The sequence below is a fragment of the Myotis davidii genome, unplaced genomic scaffold (genome assembly GCF_000327345.1).
Source record: "Myotis davidii unplaced genomic scaffold, ASM32734v1 scaffold399, whole genome shotgun sequence".
Classification (NCBI taxonomy): domain Eukaryota; kingdom Metazoa; phylum Chordata; class Mammalia; order Chiroptera; family Vespertilionidae; genus Myotis; species Myotis davidii.
In genome coordinates this window covers 1,860,060-1,880,417 of record NW_006292094.1, presented here as the reverse complement: position 1 = coordinate 1,880,417, position 20,358 = coordinate 1,860,060, and the positions used below count along the sequence as shown (strand labels likewise).

Genomic DNA, 20,358 nt, shown 5'->3' with positions numbered 1-20,358 from the left:
ACTGGGGATCAAGCCCACGACCTGGGCATGTGCCCTGACCGGGAATCAAACCGTGACCTCCTGGTTCATAGGTTGACGCTCAACCACTGAGCCACGCCGGCCGGGCCTTCTGTCCCTTTAAGAAGAGAGACCAGCATGCGGTGGAGTGGGTGTTGAAAGGCCATTCTTGCCTCCTCTCTGAGGACAGAAGGGATGTCAGCAGCTCTCACTACGGGACTCCCTGCATTTATGCTGAGTCCCTGTGTCGCCTAACACCAGCTCCCGTGCCCCGAGCTCCGCGTTCCTAGACACACGGCGATTAAGGAAAGAACATCACCCTGCAAAGGACCAGACCCTTCCGCACCCCCACTCCCAACCCTCCCCCCAAACCAAACCTCTGGCCCCTGCAGCAGGGACCAAACTGTGATCCGTTGTCACGTGACCCAGGCAGCAGCCCCACCCCTCCTTAATCACACCACCTGGGAATTTCAGTCGGCCCTTTGCCAACCCTAGAAACCCCACCAAATAGATTTGCGAAGCAGTGAAGGTTGGAGGGCACTCCCCCGAGCCTCAGAGATTTCACCCACGGGCAGCAACACCTTCTCATGTTTCCAAGTTCACATGATGAAAGCATATGAGGTCAGAACGTTCCAGAGGTGGGGCAGCGGCTGTGTCATGGTCTCCTGCCCTGGGGGCCTGTATCCGTGGAGTTCCAGGGCCTCTCCCAGGGCTGCGGCCGTGGGCACTGGGTCTGCAGGCACAGGGCATGTTCGTTTATCGGGGCACATGGGCCCTTGGTCCATCTCTGGCCCATCCACCGCTTCGCTTGGCCCAGGCCTGGCTGCTGGTGTTTTTCAAGGGCCTGGTTTAAATCTTTCTTTGTGGATGAGCTGACCCCTTGGCTGTTGGAAATGGAACCTACGGTCCCCCGTGCTTAAAAGGGGACCGAACCTAAGGGCACTGGTAGCCCCCATCCCATCGGGTTGGGTTGGACCTGCCAAGGGAGCTGAGGATGAAGGGTTGGGACGCATTCATCGGACATTCTTCCTGCAGTCTGGCCATAAGCCGAGATCCTAACCAATGTGGATTCCATTTCTGGAGCTTTAAAAATCATCTCATTGGTCTTTACACACACACACACACACACACACACACACCTGTGCGGCAGGAAGGACAGGCATCCCATTGTCCTGAGAAGGCAGAAGCTCAGAGTCAGGGGACTTACCCCAACGCAGAGTGAGGTCAGGGCCCGGCCCCACCGCCGCTCCCTTCCTCCCACCCCCACACTCCCGCCTTCATCAACGGGGCAGACCGGGCGGGGCAGTCATCAGCTGTGACTGCGCCCGGTAGGTGCTCCGTGACCCGGAAGGATAGTGCAGAGGGACAGCCCATGAGTGAGCCGGGGCAGCGAGAGAAGGTGGCTGGGGGTTCAAGGCCACAGACATGTTTCTTCCTGTCCTCTTAGGAAAGTGACTTTTTTTCTGATTATAAAATACACTGTAGAAAATCTGGGAAATACAGGAAAGCTTCAAGAGCAGAATTTCTTTAAAGTCCTACTTATTCTTAGTAACCCAGAGCAAACCGTGTATATATATAGATCCTGGTGATTTACATACATACGCACACATATATACAGTACGGTCAGTCTGCGTTGTTCGCCGATTCCGTGTTTGGGAACTTGCCTGCTTGCTAAAATCCATTTGTAATCCAACATCAATCCTGTCACTTGCGGGCACGGCATGTGCAAAACAGCGGAACGCTGGTGTGGCCCAGTGTGCGTGCTCCCCGCTGAGGCTGAGCAGGCGATGCTCTGCCCTCCTGTTTCAGCACTTGTGCTCTGAACAGGTGTCTTTTCCGTGCTCTCTTCACTGCCACGTCTGTCTTTACATGGTTATGCTTTTTGTCGGTCATTGCACTGTTTTAAACGGCCCCCAAACGTAGCCCTGAGTGCTGTCTATTCCCAGGCTCAGGAGGGCTGGGCTGGGCCTCAGGGAGAAATACGTGTGTTAGATGAGCTGCGTTCAGGCGTGAGTTGTAGTACCGCTGGCCATGAGGTCAGTGTTACTGGATTAACACACATTAAATGAGGTGTCTTCAAACAGGCACCTGACACTCTATTTCCCCTAGAAGCGTGGTCCAGTGTTCGCTAAGTCAGTGTTTGTCAGACTCTATAGAACATAGCCGCACACACACTTATATTTACATACAGTATGTATAATTTGCTTGAGATTGAGGTCACACTGTATTAGCCTGTCCCTTTTACCTGCTACAGTGCCTGAACTACAGGAGAATGAGCGGGCATCTCCCGCTGGCCCCAGTCCAGCTGTGCCCAGCTGCTGGGGCACAGGCACGATGCCTGGTGCAGCAAGGCTGGCAAAGTTCAAGGGAACCTCAGTCACGTGCCTGCACTCCTAGGCCTCCATCTGTTGCCAGGAAAATGTGGGGAGTGTTCGGCTGGCCTGGGGGTTTGGGCTCAGCCCCACCCCACAGCCCACCCCTCGCCACCAGTCCATCTCCTCCAGGACTCAGAGGAGAAAGAAACCCAGACTTCTGGCCCTGGTGGCACTGAGCCTGAGAAGGAAATGCAGGCTGGGGAGTCTGAGCTTTGAAAATCACACAGGCCCCACGGCCGAGGTTGTGTAGGAAGGGGTTTTAGTGGTGGCTAATTCCTGTCAAAGCCTCCTGTTGGGAGGGTGGGGGGAACAGGAGGAAAACCTCCGAGGCCCGCAGACACCCTGTGGTCTCTGTGCTTCCTCTTTCCCAGAGGCAGTCCCAGCTGCTCCCTGGGACTCGCTGCTCTGGGCGGAGGTGGGGCTGGTGGGGAAGCGGACAGTGGGCAGAGAGGACAGGCCAGGGTGTGGGGCGATCTGAGAGACACTGCCCAGCTCCCTTCCACAGACCTCAGGCCTGCCTCCTATCTGCGAGGGCTTGACTTGGCGTCTGGGTTTCTTCCTCATGAATTCATTCACAAAGCATAGATTTTTCCGCCGCGCTCAGCACTGGGCATACAGCACTCGGTAAATAAGGCAGGCGTGGGTTCTGCTCTCACGAAACGCAGAGCCTCGTGGAAAGCAGACTCTCAGGCAGTTGCAGTCAAGTGTACTTGACCTTGTGATGGGGAAGTAGGTGCCAAGGAGACATGCAGCCATGTTGGTGGGGAGGGAGCAGTCCCGGAGGGCTTCCTGGAGGAAGTAGCATCTGAGCTATGCCCTGTTAGTGGACTTGTGGAACGTCCCACATTCTGGATTTGTCTGATTGTTTCTTTCTGGTGCCATTTAGCCCATTCCTCTACCTCCTTTACTTCCAGTAAATTGGAACTTAGGTCAAGAGGCTTGAGATTCGGGGTAAACATTTTGTTGACAATATTTGTCAGAAGATGATGTATATTTCTGTCTCTGTGAGTCTGACTAGTCTGGGTATCTCATGTAAGTGGGATCACACAGTATTTGTCTCTTTGAGACGGGCCTGTTTCCCTTAGCGCAATGCCCTCCGGCTTCATTCGTGGCGTAGCATGTGTCAGCATCTCCTCCCTTTTTGAGACTGAGTCATATTCCCTTGTATGGATGTACCACATGGTGCTTATCATCCATCCGTCAGTGGACACCCGTTAGTCCCACCTTTTGGCTATTGTGCGTGAGGCTGCCATGAAGAAGCCTGCGCTGCATTTCTTAACACCAGGCCCCTGAGCATCAGCTTGGGTTGAGCTGTTATCTGAAAGCCAGGGTTGCTGCGTTACGATGGCTTTGGTGACAAGTAACAGACGCCAACTCCGATCGGCTTAAACAGGAAAGGGAAGGTTCTGGCCTGTGTGGTGACACGTCCAGGATGCTGGATCGGGGCTCAGATGATGTCCCAGGACTCGGCCCCTCTGTCCCTCTCACCCTGCTTGCTTCTGGGTGCAGGTGCTTCCCACACAGTAACTCCTGGGCTGGGGGGCCTTCTCCTCCCAGCAGCCATTGCAGTGGGAAAGGGGTCTCTGCCCTGATCACGCCATCTGGAGTCCCAGAATGCAGTCTCCTCGGCTCATCCCTGAACCATCATCGCGTGCCCACGACAGGCAGTGCTCTGGTTGGCCAGCCTGGGACACATTCCTACCCTCTCCTGCAAAGATGGGAAGAGGGCGAGGGGTGGTCTCCAAGGAAGTCAGGCGCTCTTACCAACAGAAGGGGAAGGGGGACCAGGTGAGCAGGAGCAGCTGCTATCAGGGCGAGTGTGCCGGGCCCTGGGCAAGGCCCCATGGACATTAGTCATGGCGCTGAATTAGGGGAGGTCATTGTCCCTAACCCTAACCCCAGTGCCCCTCTAAAAACCAAAGTTTTAGAGAAAGGGGCACTGTGTCCAGAGCAGTCGGTCCCCTGTGAGTCTCGCCCAGCAGCAGAACTGGCGTTGGAACCCGGTGAGCGTGCTCCGTCACCAGCCCCCACGCGCCGGGCAGAGCCAAAGCCCTGGTCGGGACAATTCTCATTTAAAAAATTAGGTCTGGGCCTCCAAATGCAGACCATCGACTTGTGCTCAGAGGCTGGTTCCAGTAAACCCATTAGGCCTGTGCAGAGCCCTGTGCTGTCCATGCAGGACTTTAACTTTGTAAACAGGGATCAGGAATGAACTGTGTAAGCAGAATGTTCCCCCTGTTTATGGGTGTATGCTTTTTATTGGTTTTAAGAAAAAAATAAAAATCTTTGATGATGTTTTCTCTTTTTTTTTTCACGTTTTTTAATATATTTTTTTTAATCCTTACCCGAGGATATGTTTTCATTGATTTAAAGGAAAGAGGAAGGGGGCGGGGAGGGGCAGGGGAAGAGAGAGAGAGAGAGAGAGAGAGAGAGAGAGAGGCACCCATGGGTTGCCTCCCATACATGCCCCGACCTAGGATTGAACCCACAACCTTTTCACTGTACAGGACGAATCCACATTGGCTTTGTTCTTGACAGAGGGTCATCCAAGCTTTGCTTAAACACACCCCCCTCCACCCCCCCGGGGATGGCAACCTCTGATAGGCTGGTTTCGGGCTGCTCTCCGGAGAGTTGGAACTGAAGTCCAGGGCTGACTCTTACTGGCTCTGACTGGCCTCGCTCAGGTCATGTGCTCACTCTTCAACCACTTCCCGTGGATGAGGAATAGCACCCACCTCCCCATCTAAGAAGCTGTCGCCGAGGGGCGGAGGAGGTTCCGGGGAGAAAGAAACGGTGCTCCGAGTGAAAGAAAAATTACTCCCTTCCGGGCAAAAAATAACATATCCACGGCACACGTGTTATTTATCTTCGTTCACGTATGTGTTGTCTTTCCAGCTGACCCTCGGCTCGTGGAGGGCCAGGGCCCTCTGTGTACCCCCGTGGCCTCTAACAACACTGAACCCCTCCTTTTTTTTAAAATATATTTTATTGATTTTTTTACAGAGAGGAAGGGAGAGGGATAGAGAGTTAGAAACATCGATCAGCTGCCTCCTGCACATCTCCTACTGGGGATGTGCCCGCAACCCAGGCACATGCCCTTGACCGGAATCGAACCTGGGACGTTTCAGTGCGCAGGCCGATGCTCCATCCACTGAGCCACACCGGTTTCGGCTGAACCCCTCCTTTTTAATCAGCACTTCTCTGTTTCCAAAGAGCGTTCACATATATACCTGTTTTGTCATTATCAGAACTACCCTGTAACCACAGATAAATTGTGTGAGCCGGGCCTGGGTTATGGTGCTGATCCCTTAGCCCACGCGTGTCCAGGGCCACCAGAGTCCCCAGCCAGGCACCCTTGGCCTCCTGCCGCCACCTCAGTTTGCCCGAATGCGTCATCAGTGTCTTTTTTCTGTGAGTGCCGTGACTTGTGACGAAGGTTGGAACGTGGCCCTGCGGTTTACACAGTGACTCCCCTTCTCGGTCCTCACACTGTCACACTGAGCAGACGCTGGTGGCCCACTTCACAGATGGAGAAACTGACACGCAGGGAGAAAATGATCGAACCCTAACTGGAGGACATGGTGTCATGGCTTAGCTTATGAGAAAAATAAGGAGGCTAAGGCTCCTGTGCCTTCAATCAAAACCAAAGTTTTAAGAATGACTCTGATAGCCCGGCTGGCGTGGCTCAGTGGTTGAGCGTCGACTTATGAACCAGAAGGAAAGGGTTCGATTCCCGGTCAGGGCACATGCCTGGGTTGCAGGCTCGATCCCCAATAGGGGGTGTGCAGGAGGCAGCCCATCAATGATTCTCTCTCATCATTGATGTTTCTATGTCTCTCCCTCACCTTCTCCCTTCCTCTCTCTCTAAAAATAAATAAAAACATATATTTAAAAAAATAAAAAAGAATGACTCTGACAAAAAGAGCCAGCCCCATGGCTCTCTGAATCAAGCGGGGAGCAGGAAATCCTTGCACGGCCAGCATTAACAGCAGCTCCTGCGTTGAGCTGGGTGCTAACGCTTTCCCATGCTTGCTGCATTTAACTCTTTGCACAACTCTCAGAGGTGGAGGTCATTATACCCATTTTATTGAGGAGGAAGCTGAGGCTCCGAGAGAACAGGTAACCTGTGTCACGTCATACAGCCGGTCGGTGGCAGAGCTGAGATTCAAGCCCAGGTCTTTCTGACCCTGAACCTTGTGCTTTGCTCCCGAGTCCCTCGGTGTTAACACCTGTCTCCCCTGCTCCTCTCTGCAGGTCTACATCATCCGGGTCACGTGGTCCAGCGGCTCCACCGAAGCCATCTATCGGCGCTACAGCAAGTTCTTTGACCTCCAGGTAAGGGCTCGGGGCGTCCGGGGAGCTGCGGGGAGGAAAGACTGTCATTGGACTTACTTTCCGTTTGGAATTCAGAGCCCAGCCCCTCACCCACAGTGGGCATACAGTGCTCTTTTTCCCCTAGAATTAAAAATGCCGTCCATGCGCCCGCCTCAGCAGCACATACGCTAAAATTAGCACGATATAGAAGAGGTGAGCGTGGCTCCTGCACAAGGGTGACATGCAAGTGTGTGGACATTCCTCCTTAAAAAAGAAAAAAGATGACCATCACTTTGGGGACATACTGCTTTAGGCTTTGATCGTCAGTATTTCCCACATAAAAGAAGGGCTGCGTGTGGATGGCTCCAGAGCAGAGCATGACCTGGACGTCGGTGTGGCTTTGGCGTGCAGATCTTGAATTTGTGTTTTCTTCAAGGACTCAGATGTGTCCAGTCACATTTGGTGAATAAATGAATGAACGAATAAATGAACCCACAACCGCGAGTGCCACCAGTCCCATAGGGCACCCGGCCAATGTGGACAGCTCGGTGTCAGCTCACCCCCACAGGGGTAAAAGAACTACAGTCTTTGGGACCGTAGCTTTATCTTGATGTCACCAAAGGCCAGCAGCTCAAAGTGTGTCTGCATGAGAAGTCACAGGGCCCAATATGACAAAATGCAGTTCTTCAGAAAACACAGGCCCCAAGAACTTACCCGGCTTCCTGAACCAGCAAGTGCTCCCTGCTGGGTAGTGAGGGACCCCTGCTGAGCTGCGTGTCTCCCTTTCCCCTGTGCCTGGTAGGGTGTTTCAGTTGCAGGAAACCCTACTCAAACTGGCTTAAGTCAGTGGGGAGTTCTGGGCTGGTGTAACTGCATGTCCCAGGAGAAGAAGCCGTGTGGGCTTCAGGCACCGCTTGATCCAGGGTTTTCCCCTGTGTCCTTTCACCGAGCTCTTTCCTCTCGTTCTGCGTTTCTGCTTCCATCGCGTTGGCTTTATCCTCAGATCCCACGTGGTTGCAAAATGCCCTGGGCACACCGACAGCAGGAAAGAGGGAAAGGTCACTTCCCAGAAGTTCCAGCAAACACGGGGTTGTGTTTCATAGGCTCATCTCTAAGCCTGTCAAGATGGTGAAAGAATGTGATGGCCAATGGGATTGCCAGGTTCCTGCACCACCCCTGGCGTCGGGGGTGGGGACTGGGAGCTGGGGAGAACAGTTGTGATCGGGTGTCAAGTAGGCTTTGTTGGGCCGTCAGGGGAGAGCCCTTCTCCTCCACACACCAGCCCGTCTCCTGGCCTCGCATGTTCTCTGGAAGTTGGGTGATGTTAACCACGGGCATTCTTGGTGTATGGACCTCATCTGTCCCTGAAAATGGCAAATGGAACAGTCAGGGCCTGTGTTCATTCTTTCCAAGGGGGAGCGGGGATAGCCAAGTTCTCCTGGCCTGTTTCCGTAACTGCCAGAGTCACGTGTGCTGGGAAGCGATTGAGACACCAGTGACCTCCGTGTTTGACATGTAATGCGTGTGGTGATGTCTGTGTTCACTGTGTAACGAAATCAAACAGGGTCATACACAGATGATGTGTTTCTTCTGGTCCGCAGCAAGCATGCTCCGAATGTAAATAGACATGTGTGTAAAAGAGGGTCAGATTCCATCCACCATGGATTTGGCAGGAGCAGGCCCGAGGCGGGGAAGGCAGACGATGGCGGTGATGCCCGGCGCCAGAAGCAGGAGGCACGGTCCTGTGTGATAATGACCGAGAGCCGCACCCTCGTACCCAGACCGCGGGTATTTATGCAGATCCATTGCGGCAGGTCTTCGGTTCAGAGAGTGAGAATCGAGTCCACGTTTTGCAAGTGACGGACTTCTCACGCCCTGAGGGTCTGCATAGGGAGGGCTCTGGCCTGCGTGATGCCTCCAAGAGAGGACATGGGCGGGGGGCGGGGGGCAGAGAGCAGGGGCAGGCATGGTGGCTCGCTTAGGGGTCACTGACACCCACAGTGGAAACACCACTCAGCCAGCTCAGACGGGAAGAAGGAGGGGGGCGGATTGATGCAAGAGGCGGGTGAGCCCCATGGACACAGAGCAGGATGTGCAGCCCGGCCGGCCGGGGCTCAGGACCCCCAGCAGGTGACCCTGCGCAGGCCGGCGGCTCCCCGGCCGCGTGTCACTGTGGCCACAGGATCTGCCATCGAGCCTGCTTCCTTTTCCCAACGACCTCTCCAGCCCAGCTTCCTCCACTTGCCTGTTGGCCCACATCCCCCACACAGCACCTTCGGCCCCGGAGTGGAAGTGTCCTCCCCTGTTGTCAACGCACTGGGGTTTCTAGGTGCCGATTCCAGGCTCCGGGTTGAGAATCCGATTGTCAGAAACCTGAGTCAGTCCACCTGACCTGGCGGCTGCAGCGGGAGAGGTGGGGTTGCTGGTGCAGCAGGAGCTGGAGGAGGAGGGCGGAACAGAGGCGGGAGGAGGCCCTGGGAGCACCAGGGAAGAGGCCGGGGCGGAGGAGGTGGGCCGTCGTCACCTCCCTGTTCCAGGAGAACCCCAGCTTCAGACCTCGACTTCAGGGTGAGACAGGCTGACTTCAGATCTCAGCCTTTTGCCCCTTTAGGTTTCAGCCTGGTGACGCCTCTGTGTGTCTGAGCCTCAGTTTCCCCGTCTGCACATTAAGAATGAAAGCCCTTTCCGCGTGCACCTGGTATAGCCGAGTTGTGCCTGGCTCTGTACGCCTGTCAGCTCTCATCTGCTGTCCCTCCGCTCGGACGGGACTTGCCCAAGGGGACCCAGTTTGGGAATGCTGGCCAGGGTCGGACCGCAGGCGCCCTGCCCCAGAGCCTGGGCTCCCTGCACCCTCCTGTTATGACTCAACTTGCGGATTTCTACCAGGACTTCAAAGTGGAGTTTTTCCGCCCCACTCAGCATAACCGGTAATAATTGGGGGTTTGCCGTAGCGTGTGTAACGGCCTCAGACTGCCCTCCTGAAAAGAAGTCATCGAAAGACGGCGCTTCAGCCGCCTTTAAAGAGTCCCAGATGGGCAGCTGGATGGGAAAGGCGTGGAATTCCAGAGGGTCCCCTCTCCTGGACCCGCCGGCCTCCGGCCCCCGCAGCGCAGAGGGGGCAGCTGGAAGGAGTTAGGGCGGGAGTCAGCTGTTCCCAAGGCCCCGGCGGGGAGGCCAGCCCGTGTGGGGCTGCAACACCCTCAAGTTCGATGATTTCATGATTCCCCCTCCCTTCCCCTCCCTCCTGTCTGGCGAGTAGCCTTGGTGTTTTTTTTTTGTTTTTTTTTTTTCAGAAGAAACTTGGCTCTCGCAGACATCATCACTTCAAAAAAAAAGTATGGGGAGGGCCGCGCTTTCGCGGAGGAACAGCTAAGCCAGTGCGGGGTAATGGAAAAAGTCAGGAGACTTGGGGCCCAGCCACCTGTGCTGTGTGGCCTTCAGCAGGCCCCTTAACCCCTCTGTGCCTGGTGGCTCTCGGCAGCCGCCTGGGGTGATGGTCACAGAAACAGCCGGCTTTCTAGAGCTCGGCCTGCTCGGCCTCTGGAGGCCGTGACTCATGTAACCCTCGTGTCAAGCTTAGCACCTCGTGCAGATGGAGAAACGCAGGCTGGGAGAGGCCGCAGGGTTTGCCCCGGGTCACACAGCCAGCGGGCGTCGGAGCTGGGATTTGAAGCCGGGCAGGCGACAGCACAGACCACAGGCTCAGCCACTCTGCCGTCCGGGCTCCTCGTGGCTACTTGACAAGGTTCCTCTGGAGTTAAAAGCGACGATGTGTGTTGGGAAGAGGCAAAGCCATGGAGCCAGAGCAGATTAGTGGTTGCCAGGGGCTGGGAGGAGGGGAGAGACGGAGGGGTACAGGGTTTCTCTCCGGGTGGAGGAAAACGTTCCGGAATCAGATGGGGGGATGGTTGCACAACCTTCTGAATATACCAGAAACCACTGAATCGTATGCTTTCAAAGGGTGAATTTTCTGGTATGTGAAGTGTTTCTGGATTTATTTTTTTATTTTTTTGAAGTGATGATGTGCGTGAGAGCAGTTTCTGGGCTGTGGAGCCCTGAGCAAATGTCAGCTGTTGGGATTATCGGGAATTGGCAGAGTGTAGAGCAGGAGATGGTGCCAGTTTAATAGAGTGGGTAAGATCCTGGGCGTGGGTCCAAATGCTGCCACTTTCTGGTCGGGAGATCTTGTTTTAGTCAGAACTGTTTTAGTCGAAGATGACAGAAACCCAGTTAAGATGGATTATTCAGAAAGAACATGGATGAGCTAAACGCACCTGAGAGACCAGGGGGAGTTGGCGTCAGGTCTGGCTGGATCTAGGGGCCACCGTGTCAATCAGGACCTGCTGTTCTCCAGTTGACTTTCTTCGTGTCCAGGCACGTGGTGGCCACCGGTCCAAGCTGTCCCCGTGAGTTCCGTTCAGCGCCTCCAGGGAAAAGAGAACACCCCGACAGTTTAAGCAAAAGTCTCATGGATTCATCGTGGGTCCATCAGGGCCATCCCAGGGACGAGTGAACTCAGCATCCCGCCAAAGTGTGTCACTGACAGAGAAGGCTCCCGGAAGAAAGCAGAGCCCTGCTTCCAAGGAAGGGCGGGTAGCTGCGGGTAACGGAGAACAGTCACTGTCCCCTACGGTGGGGGCAGGGCACGCAGGCAGCGGGAACAGTCTACAGAGAGGCCGCCGGGGGTAGGAAAGGAGCTGGGCTCAGGCTCCTTTGTGGGGAAAGAGCCTTAAAATCAAACACTAGCAAACATGCCCCCTTACGACAGTTCACTTTCTGATGTGATTGCCTGACTCTTGTCTCAGAAAACCTGGACCCTGATAGTCAGCCGTCACTACTGGTTGGCATCTGGCCAAACGTGTCATGCACATGAGGGCGTAGACCATCGAGCCCCGGGCATGGATTGGGAAGCCCTGGTGTCAGGTCCCAGCTGCCTGTGTTGCCAGCTGTGTGGCCTCAGCGGGCCTCTGTGCCCCTCCCTGTCTGCCCTCGCCGGGTCCATCAGAGTGTGGCAGAGGGCACCGGGGATGATGGGGATGCCGCGGATTGAGGGCGTCGCCTGGAGGTAACGGGGGCCGGTTGAGTGATGTCGTTAAAGGTGTGGATGACCATTTACTGAAATGAAGTGCACGGTGCCCGTTTTACGTCCTCTCGTTTGGTCCTCACACGCAGGAAGCGAGCATTGTGTCCACACCACAGACGGGAAGCTGACGCTCAGGCAGTCACGCGCCCGGGGAGCAGCGTGGCCGGGATGTAAGCCACGTGGGGCCGAGTCGGAAGCTGCGCCCGCTGTGCTCTTGAGGTCCAGTACTGCCCGCGAATCGCTTTTCAAAGATCGATTTGCCTCCTGGAGTTCTGCCTGGAGCTGCCCTCTGAAGGCCCATGTGGCAGCCCCTGTCAGATGCGGGCAGTCTGCCCTGCAGAGAGGGCTGCCCTGCGCCGTACACGATCCCTTCACAAAGGGGCCTCGGTGCCCGAGGGTCTCCTGTGCTCTGTGCCAGGCGACCTCTGCCCTCTGAGTTTCCCACTGGCTCACTGTGTTCCCAGGCCGAGGGTCATGGCCGCCACGGGGGCCAGGGCTTCCCTGGGGAAGCACAGCTAAGCATTTGCTGAGCCCGAGCGACTCCAGGGGCTCCGAAAGGGAAGTCTGTCCCGGCCAGGGAGCTCAGGCCGGGCTTGCTTCCTGGAGGAGGTGACACTTAAGCAGGGTCTAGACCAGTGGTTCTCAACCTTCCTGATGCCGCGACCCTTTAATACAGTTCCTCATGTTGTGGTGACTCCCAACCATAAAATTATTTTCGTTGCTACTTCATAGCTGTAATGTTGCTACTGTTATGAATCTTAATGTAAATATCTGATATGCAGGATGTATTTTCATTGTTACAAGTTGAACATAATTAAAGCATAGTGATTAATCACCAAAACAATATGTAATTATATATGTGTTTTCTGATGGTCTTAGGCGACCCCTGTGAAAGGGTCGTTCGACCCCCAAAGGGGTCGCGACCCACAGGTTGAGAACCGCTGGTCTAGACAATGAGTAAAGAGCTGCCCACAGACAGGGTGGGGGCGGGCGTTCCACCTGGACAATGGCAGGTGTGCGGAGGTGCAGAGGCGTGAGGGAGTGGGACGCAGCTCGGCATCTTGCAGAATTCCAACAGCCGGGGCACGGAGCCAGCTGGGTCGCTGCACCTGGCAGGGGGCCCTCGGAGAAGCGCCAGCGTGTCCTGCAAGCGGGAACACTGCGAGCTGTGGGGACCCAGAGGGATACTTCTTTTGGGAGGAGCCGTTTCTCAGGTCAGCGATTCTTCAGCCTTTTTCATCTCCTGGCACACAGAGCCTAATTACTAAAATTCTGAGGCACACCAAAAAATAAATTTTTTTGCTGATCAGACAAAAAAAAAATAGATATAATTTTGATCCATTCATACCAGACGGCTATTGTTGTGTTTGCTATTGTGTGTGTGTGTGTGTGTGTGTGTGTGTGTGTAAGCACACACTCTATTTGTAAAAAAAATATATATATATATATATTGTCTTCATAGGTTGATGCTCAACCATTGAGCCACATGGGCCGGGCTGTTGTAATTTTTTTTTATATTGGACAATCTAAGGGAAAAGAGGTCAGTGTCCCTGACTAAATTGTCAGGTATCACACGTTTTAAAAATTGTTGGGGCACGCCGCTTGAATATCGCTGTCCTGGCCTCATCAGTTCGCAGAGCCTACACCGTGCTGCAGGCAGCGTTTTGACCTGCTCCTTCCTTTCTCCCCAGAGGAGGGACTGAGATGTGGAGACGGGAGAGGCTGTCCCAAGTTGCACTGTAAATATCCTTTGTTTCCAGTTTCGATTGAGATAGGACCGACCTGTCTCGCTCAGGCGAGTTCGACGACCGTAGTGCACTTGTGAGCTTTGGGGACTGTCTGCCCAGAAGCCCCCGTGCCCCACCGCAGAAGCCACAGGGAAGGGAGTGTGTCCTCCCGTCTCTTCTGGAGGCAGGTATAGGGCTGACAGAACTGCAGAGTTCTCACTCCCCCACGCAGGTTCCCAGCAAGGCCCTGGCCAATACCTGCTCAGGGCGCACCAACCATATTTCCTCAAACACTGCCTTTGCCGGACCTCCGACACAGTCTTTTCGCCAGACGTTACCTTCTGAAATCGGGGTGTTCTACACGCTTCATGGAATGTGTCTTCCCTCCCCGGTGAAGACGTGTCACTGAGAAAACGCTGTCGTGGTCTTTTCCCACAGTTTGTAAAGTAGGGAGAGGCAGTTCTGTCTGAGCCCCACCCAGGTCTGGGGCTGCCTCCTAGAATGTAATGTCTGCTCTTAGACAGTGGCTGGCTGCAGCAGCAGACCCCCTTTTCTCATGCATTGCTCATTCATTGATTCATCCCTTCTTTGCACAGATACCTACCATGGACCAATGAGGAGGTGGTGGAGGGGGTCGGGCTGGGACAGTGCTGACCTGGCTGGGGAGGGGCAGGAAGGATGAGAGAAGTGGACAGACTGGAGAGGTGTACGTGTGGCACAGGACACCAGGGCGTGCGTGCCCACAGTTAGACAGAGCAGCTCCTCACGGGGACGAAATCTCAAACAGACACCCCACCACGATGTAGAGCCGGGCCAGGTGCATCGCCACGCCCGGCTCTGAGGACCACCTGGCTCCCCAGCTGCGTGTGACAGTCCCCCAGCCTTCTCCACCGCCTGCCCTGGCCACCCGGGGACACGGGGCTTTGAGAGACCAAGGGAACCACGTCCAGTCCGCCGCGGGCATGAACCACGTGTGGGCCCCACGCCAGCCTCCACGGTGTTTTCCTTGGACAGACGTCTCCTTTCCCTCCGCCACAGGCTGGGGTCTTGAAAACTGCTGACGGAGCGTCCTCTCGTTCCTGCTGGAGGCTTGGGCTGTGTCCCTTTGACGTGGCTCCGTCTCCCCTCCCCCTCCCCACCCCCAGCCCCCACACTGACTCACTTCCTCCCAGGTTTCCAGTCCTCCTCACCCTGAGCGCTGCTTCCTTTTATCGTCTAGGAAGAGGCGCGTGGGATTTCTGGTTTCCAAGGACAGCGTCTGTGGTCAGACGTGGCGGGGCATGCCTCTGCTCCTGCTGCTGCAGACAGCCTGGGCCAGGGTCCCCGGGGAGGGACCGGGGTCCCCGGGGAGGGGCTGGTCTGCCCTAAAGCCTGTGGCTGCCGATGTGACAGTCCCCTGGATAGAGGCAGCGTGTGGCCTGTGAACCTGGACACACTGAGAGCAAAAGCAGAAGAGCTCCCAGGCCTCTGATCGCCCGTCCTTGCCAACAGCGGGCCCCATTGGTTGGGTGACACAGAAAATGAGGTGAGACCGGGTCTGGCGAAAAGAGAGGATACATGTCAGAGTCCAGCCCAGCGTGTTCAGCACGATTACCACAGGAGGCTAAATGGATGCAGGCGTAAATTCATCACAATTACGTGAAATTAACCGTTGAGTTCCTCAGTCGCAGGAGCCACATTTCACGTGCTCAGTAGCCCCTGGGGACTGGTGGTACCGCCAGGGACAGCAAAGGTAGGATGTGTCCATCGCAACAGACAGTTCTATGGGACAGCCCAGCGCCGGCCACCGAGGGGGCTCAGATACCTGAGTTTTGCCAATCATAACACACAGGCTTATCGTCCTCCCCTATTCGGCCTTAAAAGGGAAGGACATTCCAACACATGATACAACGTGGATGAACCTTGAAGACACGCCAAGTCACAAAGAACAGACCCTGGGGGATTCCACTCACTCGCGACCGAGAATAGATGCTGGAGACAGAGTGCAAGGGTGGCTGCCCGGGCTGGGTTTCATGGATAGAGAGCTTCAGTTTGGAGTGAGGAAGAAGTTTGGAGATGGTGCTGATGGCTTCGTAACAACGTGAATGTACGTAACACCACTTAACACATAAGATGGTGGGGGGCATTAACTTTATGTTTTGGATACTTAACAGTACAAAACCCACACCACCTCACAAACGACTCAAACTTGTTCCCAGGTAACTTTCCGAAGAAGAAATCTGTTCTGTACAATACACAGTACGGAGGATGTGTTACAGAATTGTCCACCTGAAACGGATGTCATTTTATTAACCAATGTCAGCCCAATACATTCAGTTAAAAAATATAGATTTCTTATGGGCAGAGCACGAGGTGATTTCGTTTTGAGCCCCTAGGACAGCAGTCGGCAAACTCATTCGCCAACAGGAGCCAAATATCAACAGTACAGCGATTGAAATTTCTTTTGAGAGCCAAATTTTTTAAACTTAAACTATATAGGCAGGTACATTGTTAACTTAATTAGGGTACTCCCAAGCTGGCCTTTGCAAAAAACGTCCTCAATCTGATTGAGGTACGTTCGCTGAGGTCGACCCCTTCCAACTCTTTCATCCACACTCGTCTTGTATGCTTGTTTCGTCTGTCTCCTTTCCGAAAACTGACTTCTGCGCATGAGCCACGAAGTTTCAATCGCACTGTACGTGTGCGCCCGCACGTGGTATTTTGTGGAAGAGCCACACTCAAGGGGCCAAAGAGCCGCATGTGGCTTGCGACCCGTGTTGCTGACCACTGCCCTAGGATGTCCCGGAGAGCTCCCCCCAGCATTCACAGCACCCTGCCAGCGGGCCTCGCTCTGCGGATGGGATCCGGCCAAGGACACGCTGGCATGGGAGGTACCGGGTGAAGCTCAGGGCTGTCCGGCTCCCGGGGTGGAATCGCTGTGGTTAGACGCTGCAGCATGAACCCAGATCTGCTGCCTCCAATTAACAAGTAACCCTTCTGCCCTTCGGGCCACACTTCTGTGGGGAAAAGCAAGTCAGGACAAGGCGTGAGAGTAAAAGTTCGCTTTCATGGTGCTCCATGTTGGCAAACATCGTCTTCAATAAAATTAAGGAAAAAGAAGATAGTGTTAGACACATCCTTCAAACACTCCAGCAGAGACCGGTTTATCACCCTGCTGCTCACCTGTGTGTGGAATAGTGAACGTTCCTTATTTCAAGCCAATTTTTCATGTTCACGTGACTCCAAAACTGTTTAAGAGCGTGGTCCCGGGAAAGAGAAGGGCATTTAGATCAAGGTACTTGAACTAGCCAGATTCCCACTGGGCCGTGTGACCTGAGGCAGTTCACTGTCGCTCTCTGCTCCCCAGTCTCCCCATCTGTGACATGGGGATCATACATTTATTTCACAGGGTTATGAAGGTCAGAGAGAGCCACGTGTAGGAGAAGGCTTGTTAACAGCTGCCAGTCAGATGTCAGTAGGGATTGCTCATTATTATTCAAGACTAGAGGCCCGGTGCATGAAAATTTGTGCATTGGGGGTGGGGGAGAGGGGTGCTCCCCTGGGGATCAGACCTAAGCTGGCAGTCAGACATTACTCTGGCAGCCCAGGGGGAGCGGGCCTAAGCTGTTAGTCGGACATCCTTAGCACTGCCACCACTGCTGTGCTGGCCAGCCATGAGCCAGCTTCCAGCTGAGCAGTACTCCTGCTGTGGAAGCGCACTGACCACCAGGGGTCAGCTCCTGCATTGAGCGCCTGCCCCCTGGTGGTCAGTACGCGCCACAGCGACTGGTTGTTCCACCGTTGGGGTCAATTTGCATATTGCCCTTTTATTATATAGGATTAGTAATACAAATGTTATTAATCAGGGGTACTTGGCAAACATCTCCTAAAGCTACCCACCCCCCCCACACACAATTTTACTCAGTTGCATTCATTGCTTTCGTCGGTTTTTATTGAGTGCCCACTATGTGCTGGTATTGAAAAGTCAGGTCGGGTTAGGATATGCTGCTATGATAAACAGCCTCACCGTGCAATAACAGTAAAAAATGTTTATTTCTCACTCGGGCTACATGTCCATCAAAGGTTGTTGGGACCCTCCAGGACCTGCACAGGCAGAGAAGCCACTGTCTGGAGCGTGGCCAGTCACCAGGGCAGAAGGAAGTGGACAGTGGTGAATCACGCACCATTCACGGCTCCTCCGCCCGGAGTGACACCTCGGCTGCTCACATTTACTTGACTGCATCCCACTTCAAGGGGGCGGGGACGTTCACATCTGGCAGGTGCTCAGGAGAAGGAGGACCAGAAACCTGATGGCAGCGCTAATGACCCCACAGCCCGGCTTTAACCTAGAAGTCACCCTGCAAGTTGGTGTCACTTCCCCGGGACCCCGAGCAGCGATCTCTGTGATTTTGTAGATCAGATCAGATCTTTCCCATTCATTCCTTCAAAGGTCGGAGAGGCAGCTCTTACGCTCCGAGAGGTTTTTGTTTCGGGACCTCTTTTTCCGTTCCTCCTCTGTCCCACGGCAGCCCACGCCTTCCTCTCGCCATGCTTCCGACACCACCCTGTAATGGTCCGTTTCCTCTTCAGCCGCCTCTCTAATTGCTATACGCCCCCGGCCAGCAGCGCCGGCACAGAGCTGTCTGTAGAGCCAACCTGGGGAACTCTCAGTGGGGTGCGGGGGTGTCATGATTGGGTCTCAGTGGCTTGGTCTTTAACACCACCCAGCAATTCTTAGGGCACAGATGGCCCGCCGTCCATGGACTTCTGGTGGCCCCGGGGGTGCTGTCACATTTCAGGTGCTGTGGCTGGAGACCCCTGGGAGAACCTAGAGTGGCCACGCCCAGCTCTGAGCCCTCACAGGTCGGGCAGCTGTGGGCGTGAGGAATGGCTTCGTGGAAACCCTTGGTCCCCTTGACACAGACTTCCCCCGTTAGTGTGGGCCTCTGAGAAGCTGAACAGAGCGAGCTTTAGGATGCCCAGGCTCACGTGTCAGGTAATTCCTTCCAATGTCAGAGGTGTGCGCATCATATTTTTTGGTATTTTTCTCCCTTCACAGATGCAGATGTTGGACAAATTTCCCATGGAGGGAGGACAGAAGGACCCCAAACAGCGGATCATCCCCTTCCTGCCAGGTGGGTGAGACACAAACCCTGAGACGGGCCCGGGGGGTCCAGCATTGCTCCCGGATCTCTCGGCGCGTCCTCCTTGGGGCACTGTCCCGTGACCAGACCCCTCACCTCTGGGAGCCTCAGTTTCTCCTACCTCCAAAATGGGAATAATTAAGCGCGTGAAGTTTTAAAACGAGTGGCATCTCTTATGGCTACTGTCTCATTTTTCTGTTGTTCCTTAACAAATTGCCCCCAATTTAGCAGCTTAAAATGGCACCCACTCATTATCTCACAGTTCTTTCGGTCGGAGGTTACAGAGGCTTCCACTGGGTACTCTGTTTTAGGGTCTCACAAGGCAAAATCAAGGTCTTGTCCGGGCCCAGGTCTTACCTGGAGGATCGGGGGCAGAATTCAGTTCCTGCCGCTCCAGGACTGAGGTGCCGGTGCCCGTGCTCGTGTCAGCCAGGCTGCCTGCATCCCTGCTCTGGGCCCCTCCATCCTCAGGCCGGCAGTGAGGCATCGAGTCTTTCTTGGGCTTTAAATGTCCCTGAGTGCCCCAGCTGCCCCCGCAGAGGGAGCTGCCTGCTTTGAGGGACTCATGTGATTGCGTCGTCCCCACCTGACTGACGCAGGGTAATCTTGTAAAGAAACGGTGGCCTGTAGAGAGCCCATTGTAGTCATAGGCTCAGGGGTCAGGGTGGGCCCTCTTGGGAGGAGGGGAGCATTATAGAAATTCCACCTGCCTACCCACCACAGACTTTCTGATGCCAGGCACCACTCCAGGCACGGTGGAGGAGTTAATGTAATCCAGGCATGCATATCCCTTTCCTCCTAAAATAATTCCTTACCAAAGGAGTAGCCTCAGGCCTCAGCTCAGAAAGTAGGGTATATCCCTCGCTGGTGTGGCTCGGTGGATAGAGTGTCGGCCTGCAGACTGAAGGGTCTCGGGTTCGATTCCGGACAGGGGCACGTACGTCGGTTGCAGGCTCCTCCCTGGCCCTGGTCGGGACACGTGCAGGAGGCAACCAATCGATGTGCCTCTCTCACATCGATGTTTCTCTCTGTCTTTCCTTCTCTCTTCCACTCTCTCTAAAAATCAATGGGAAATGTCTTCGGGTGAGGATTAACAAAAGAAAAGAAAGTGGGTTACACCCAAGCAAGTGTTATTGTCTCAGTAGCTACCTCTGGTTGGATGTCTGCTGTGCCAGGCGCTGGGCTAAGCACTTTACATTCATTATTTCATTTCGTCCTCAGAGCAACCTGGCAGGGTGGACACTGCGTGCCCATTTCTCAGCTGCACACACTGAGGCTCCGCCCCTCTATTATCTCGGGTGAACTACCTCAGCACACGAAGTTCCATTTCTTCCTTTGCACATGGAGATAATCATGGCACTTCAGTAACAGAACTGTCATGAGGGTGAGGTGCGAGCCTGGCACAGACCTGGCAGCAATCGGCACTCACCGTCGTTTTTATGTGCAGCCCTTCAGCGAGTTGACATCACCCGAAATCACACGTACTTCGAGCTGAAGGGACCCTTCCGATCTTCCTCACGTTGCAGAAGAGGGAGCAGGCCCCACAGTCGGGGAGACTCCCGGGTCTCCCAGGCCCCCTTCCCTCCCCCGCCCCCCCCCCCGAGGGTCCTGCCCTGGGCACAGGAGTGGGTTCTCCCAGATGCCGTCATGTCCAGTGGGCTTAGAGGCTGGGCAGAGGCGTTTGCCAGACCCCGTCCGCTGGGAGGATCATGTGCCTAGAACAGCGAATGTTTTCGTTC

General features: G+C 54.7%; 1 protein-coding gene across 1 annotated transcript in view; it reads left to right on the top strand.

Annotated features, from left to right (window-relative positions):
- SH3PXD2B (SH3 and PX domains 2B) overlaps positions 1–20,358 on the top strand; it is a 68,632-nt gene that overhangs the window by 5,394 nt on the left and 42,880 nt on the right. Inside the window, exons 2-3 of the mRNA XM_015565137.1 lie at positions 6,585–6,707; positions 18,535–18,610. Coding sequence (XP_015420623.1) covers positions 6,585–6,707; positions 18,535–18,610 — 199 coding nt within the window. The remainder of the gene's footprint in view (positions 1–6,584; positions 6,708–18,534; positions 18,611–20,358) is intronic.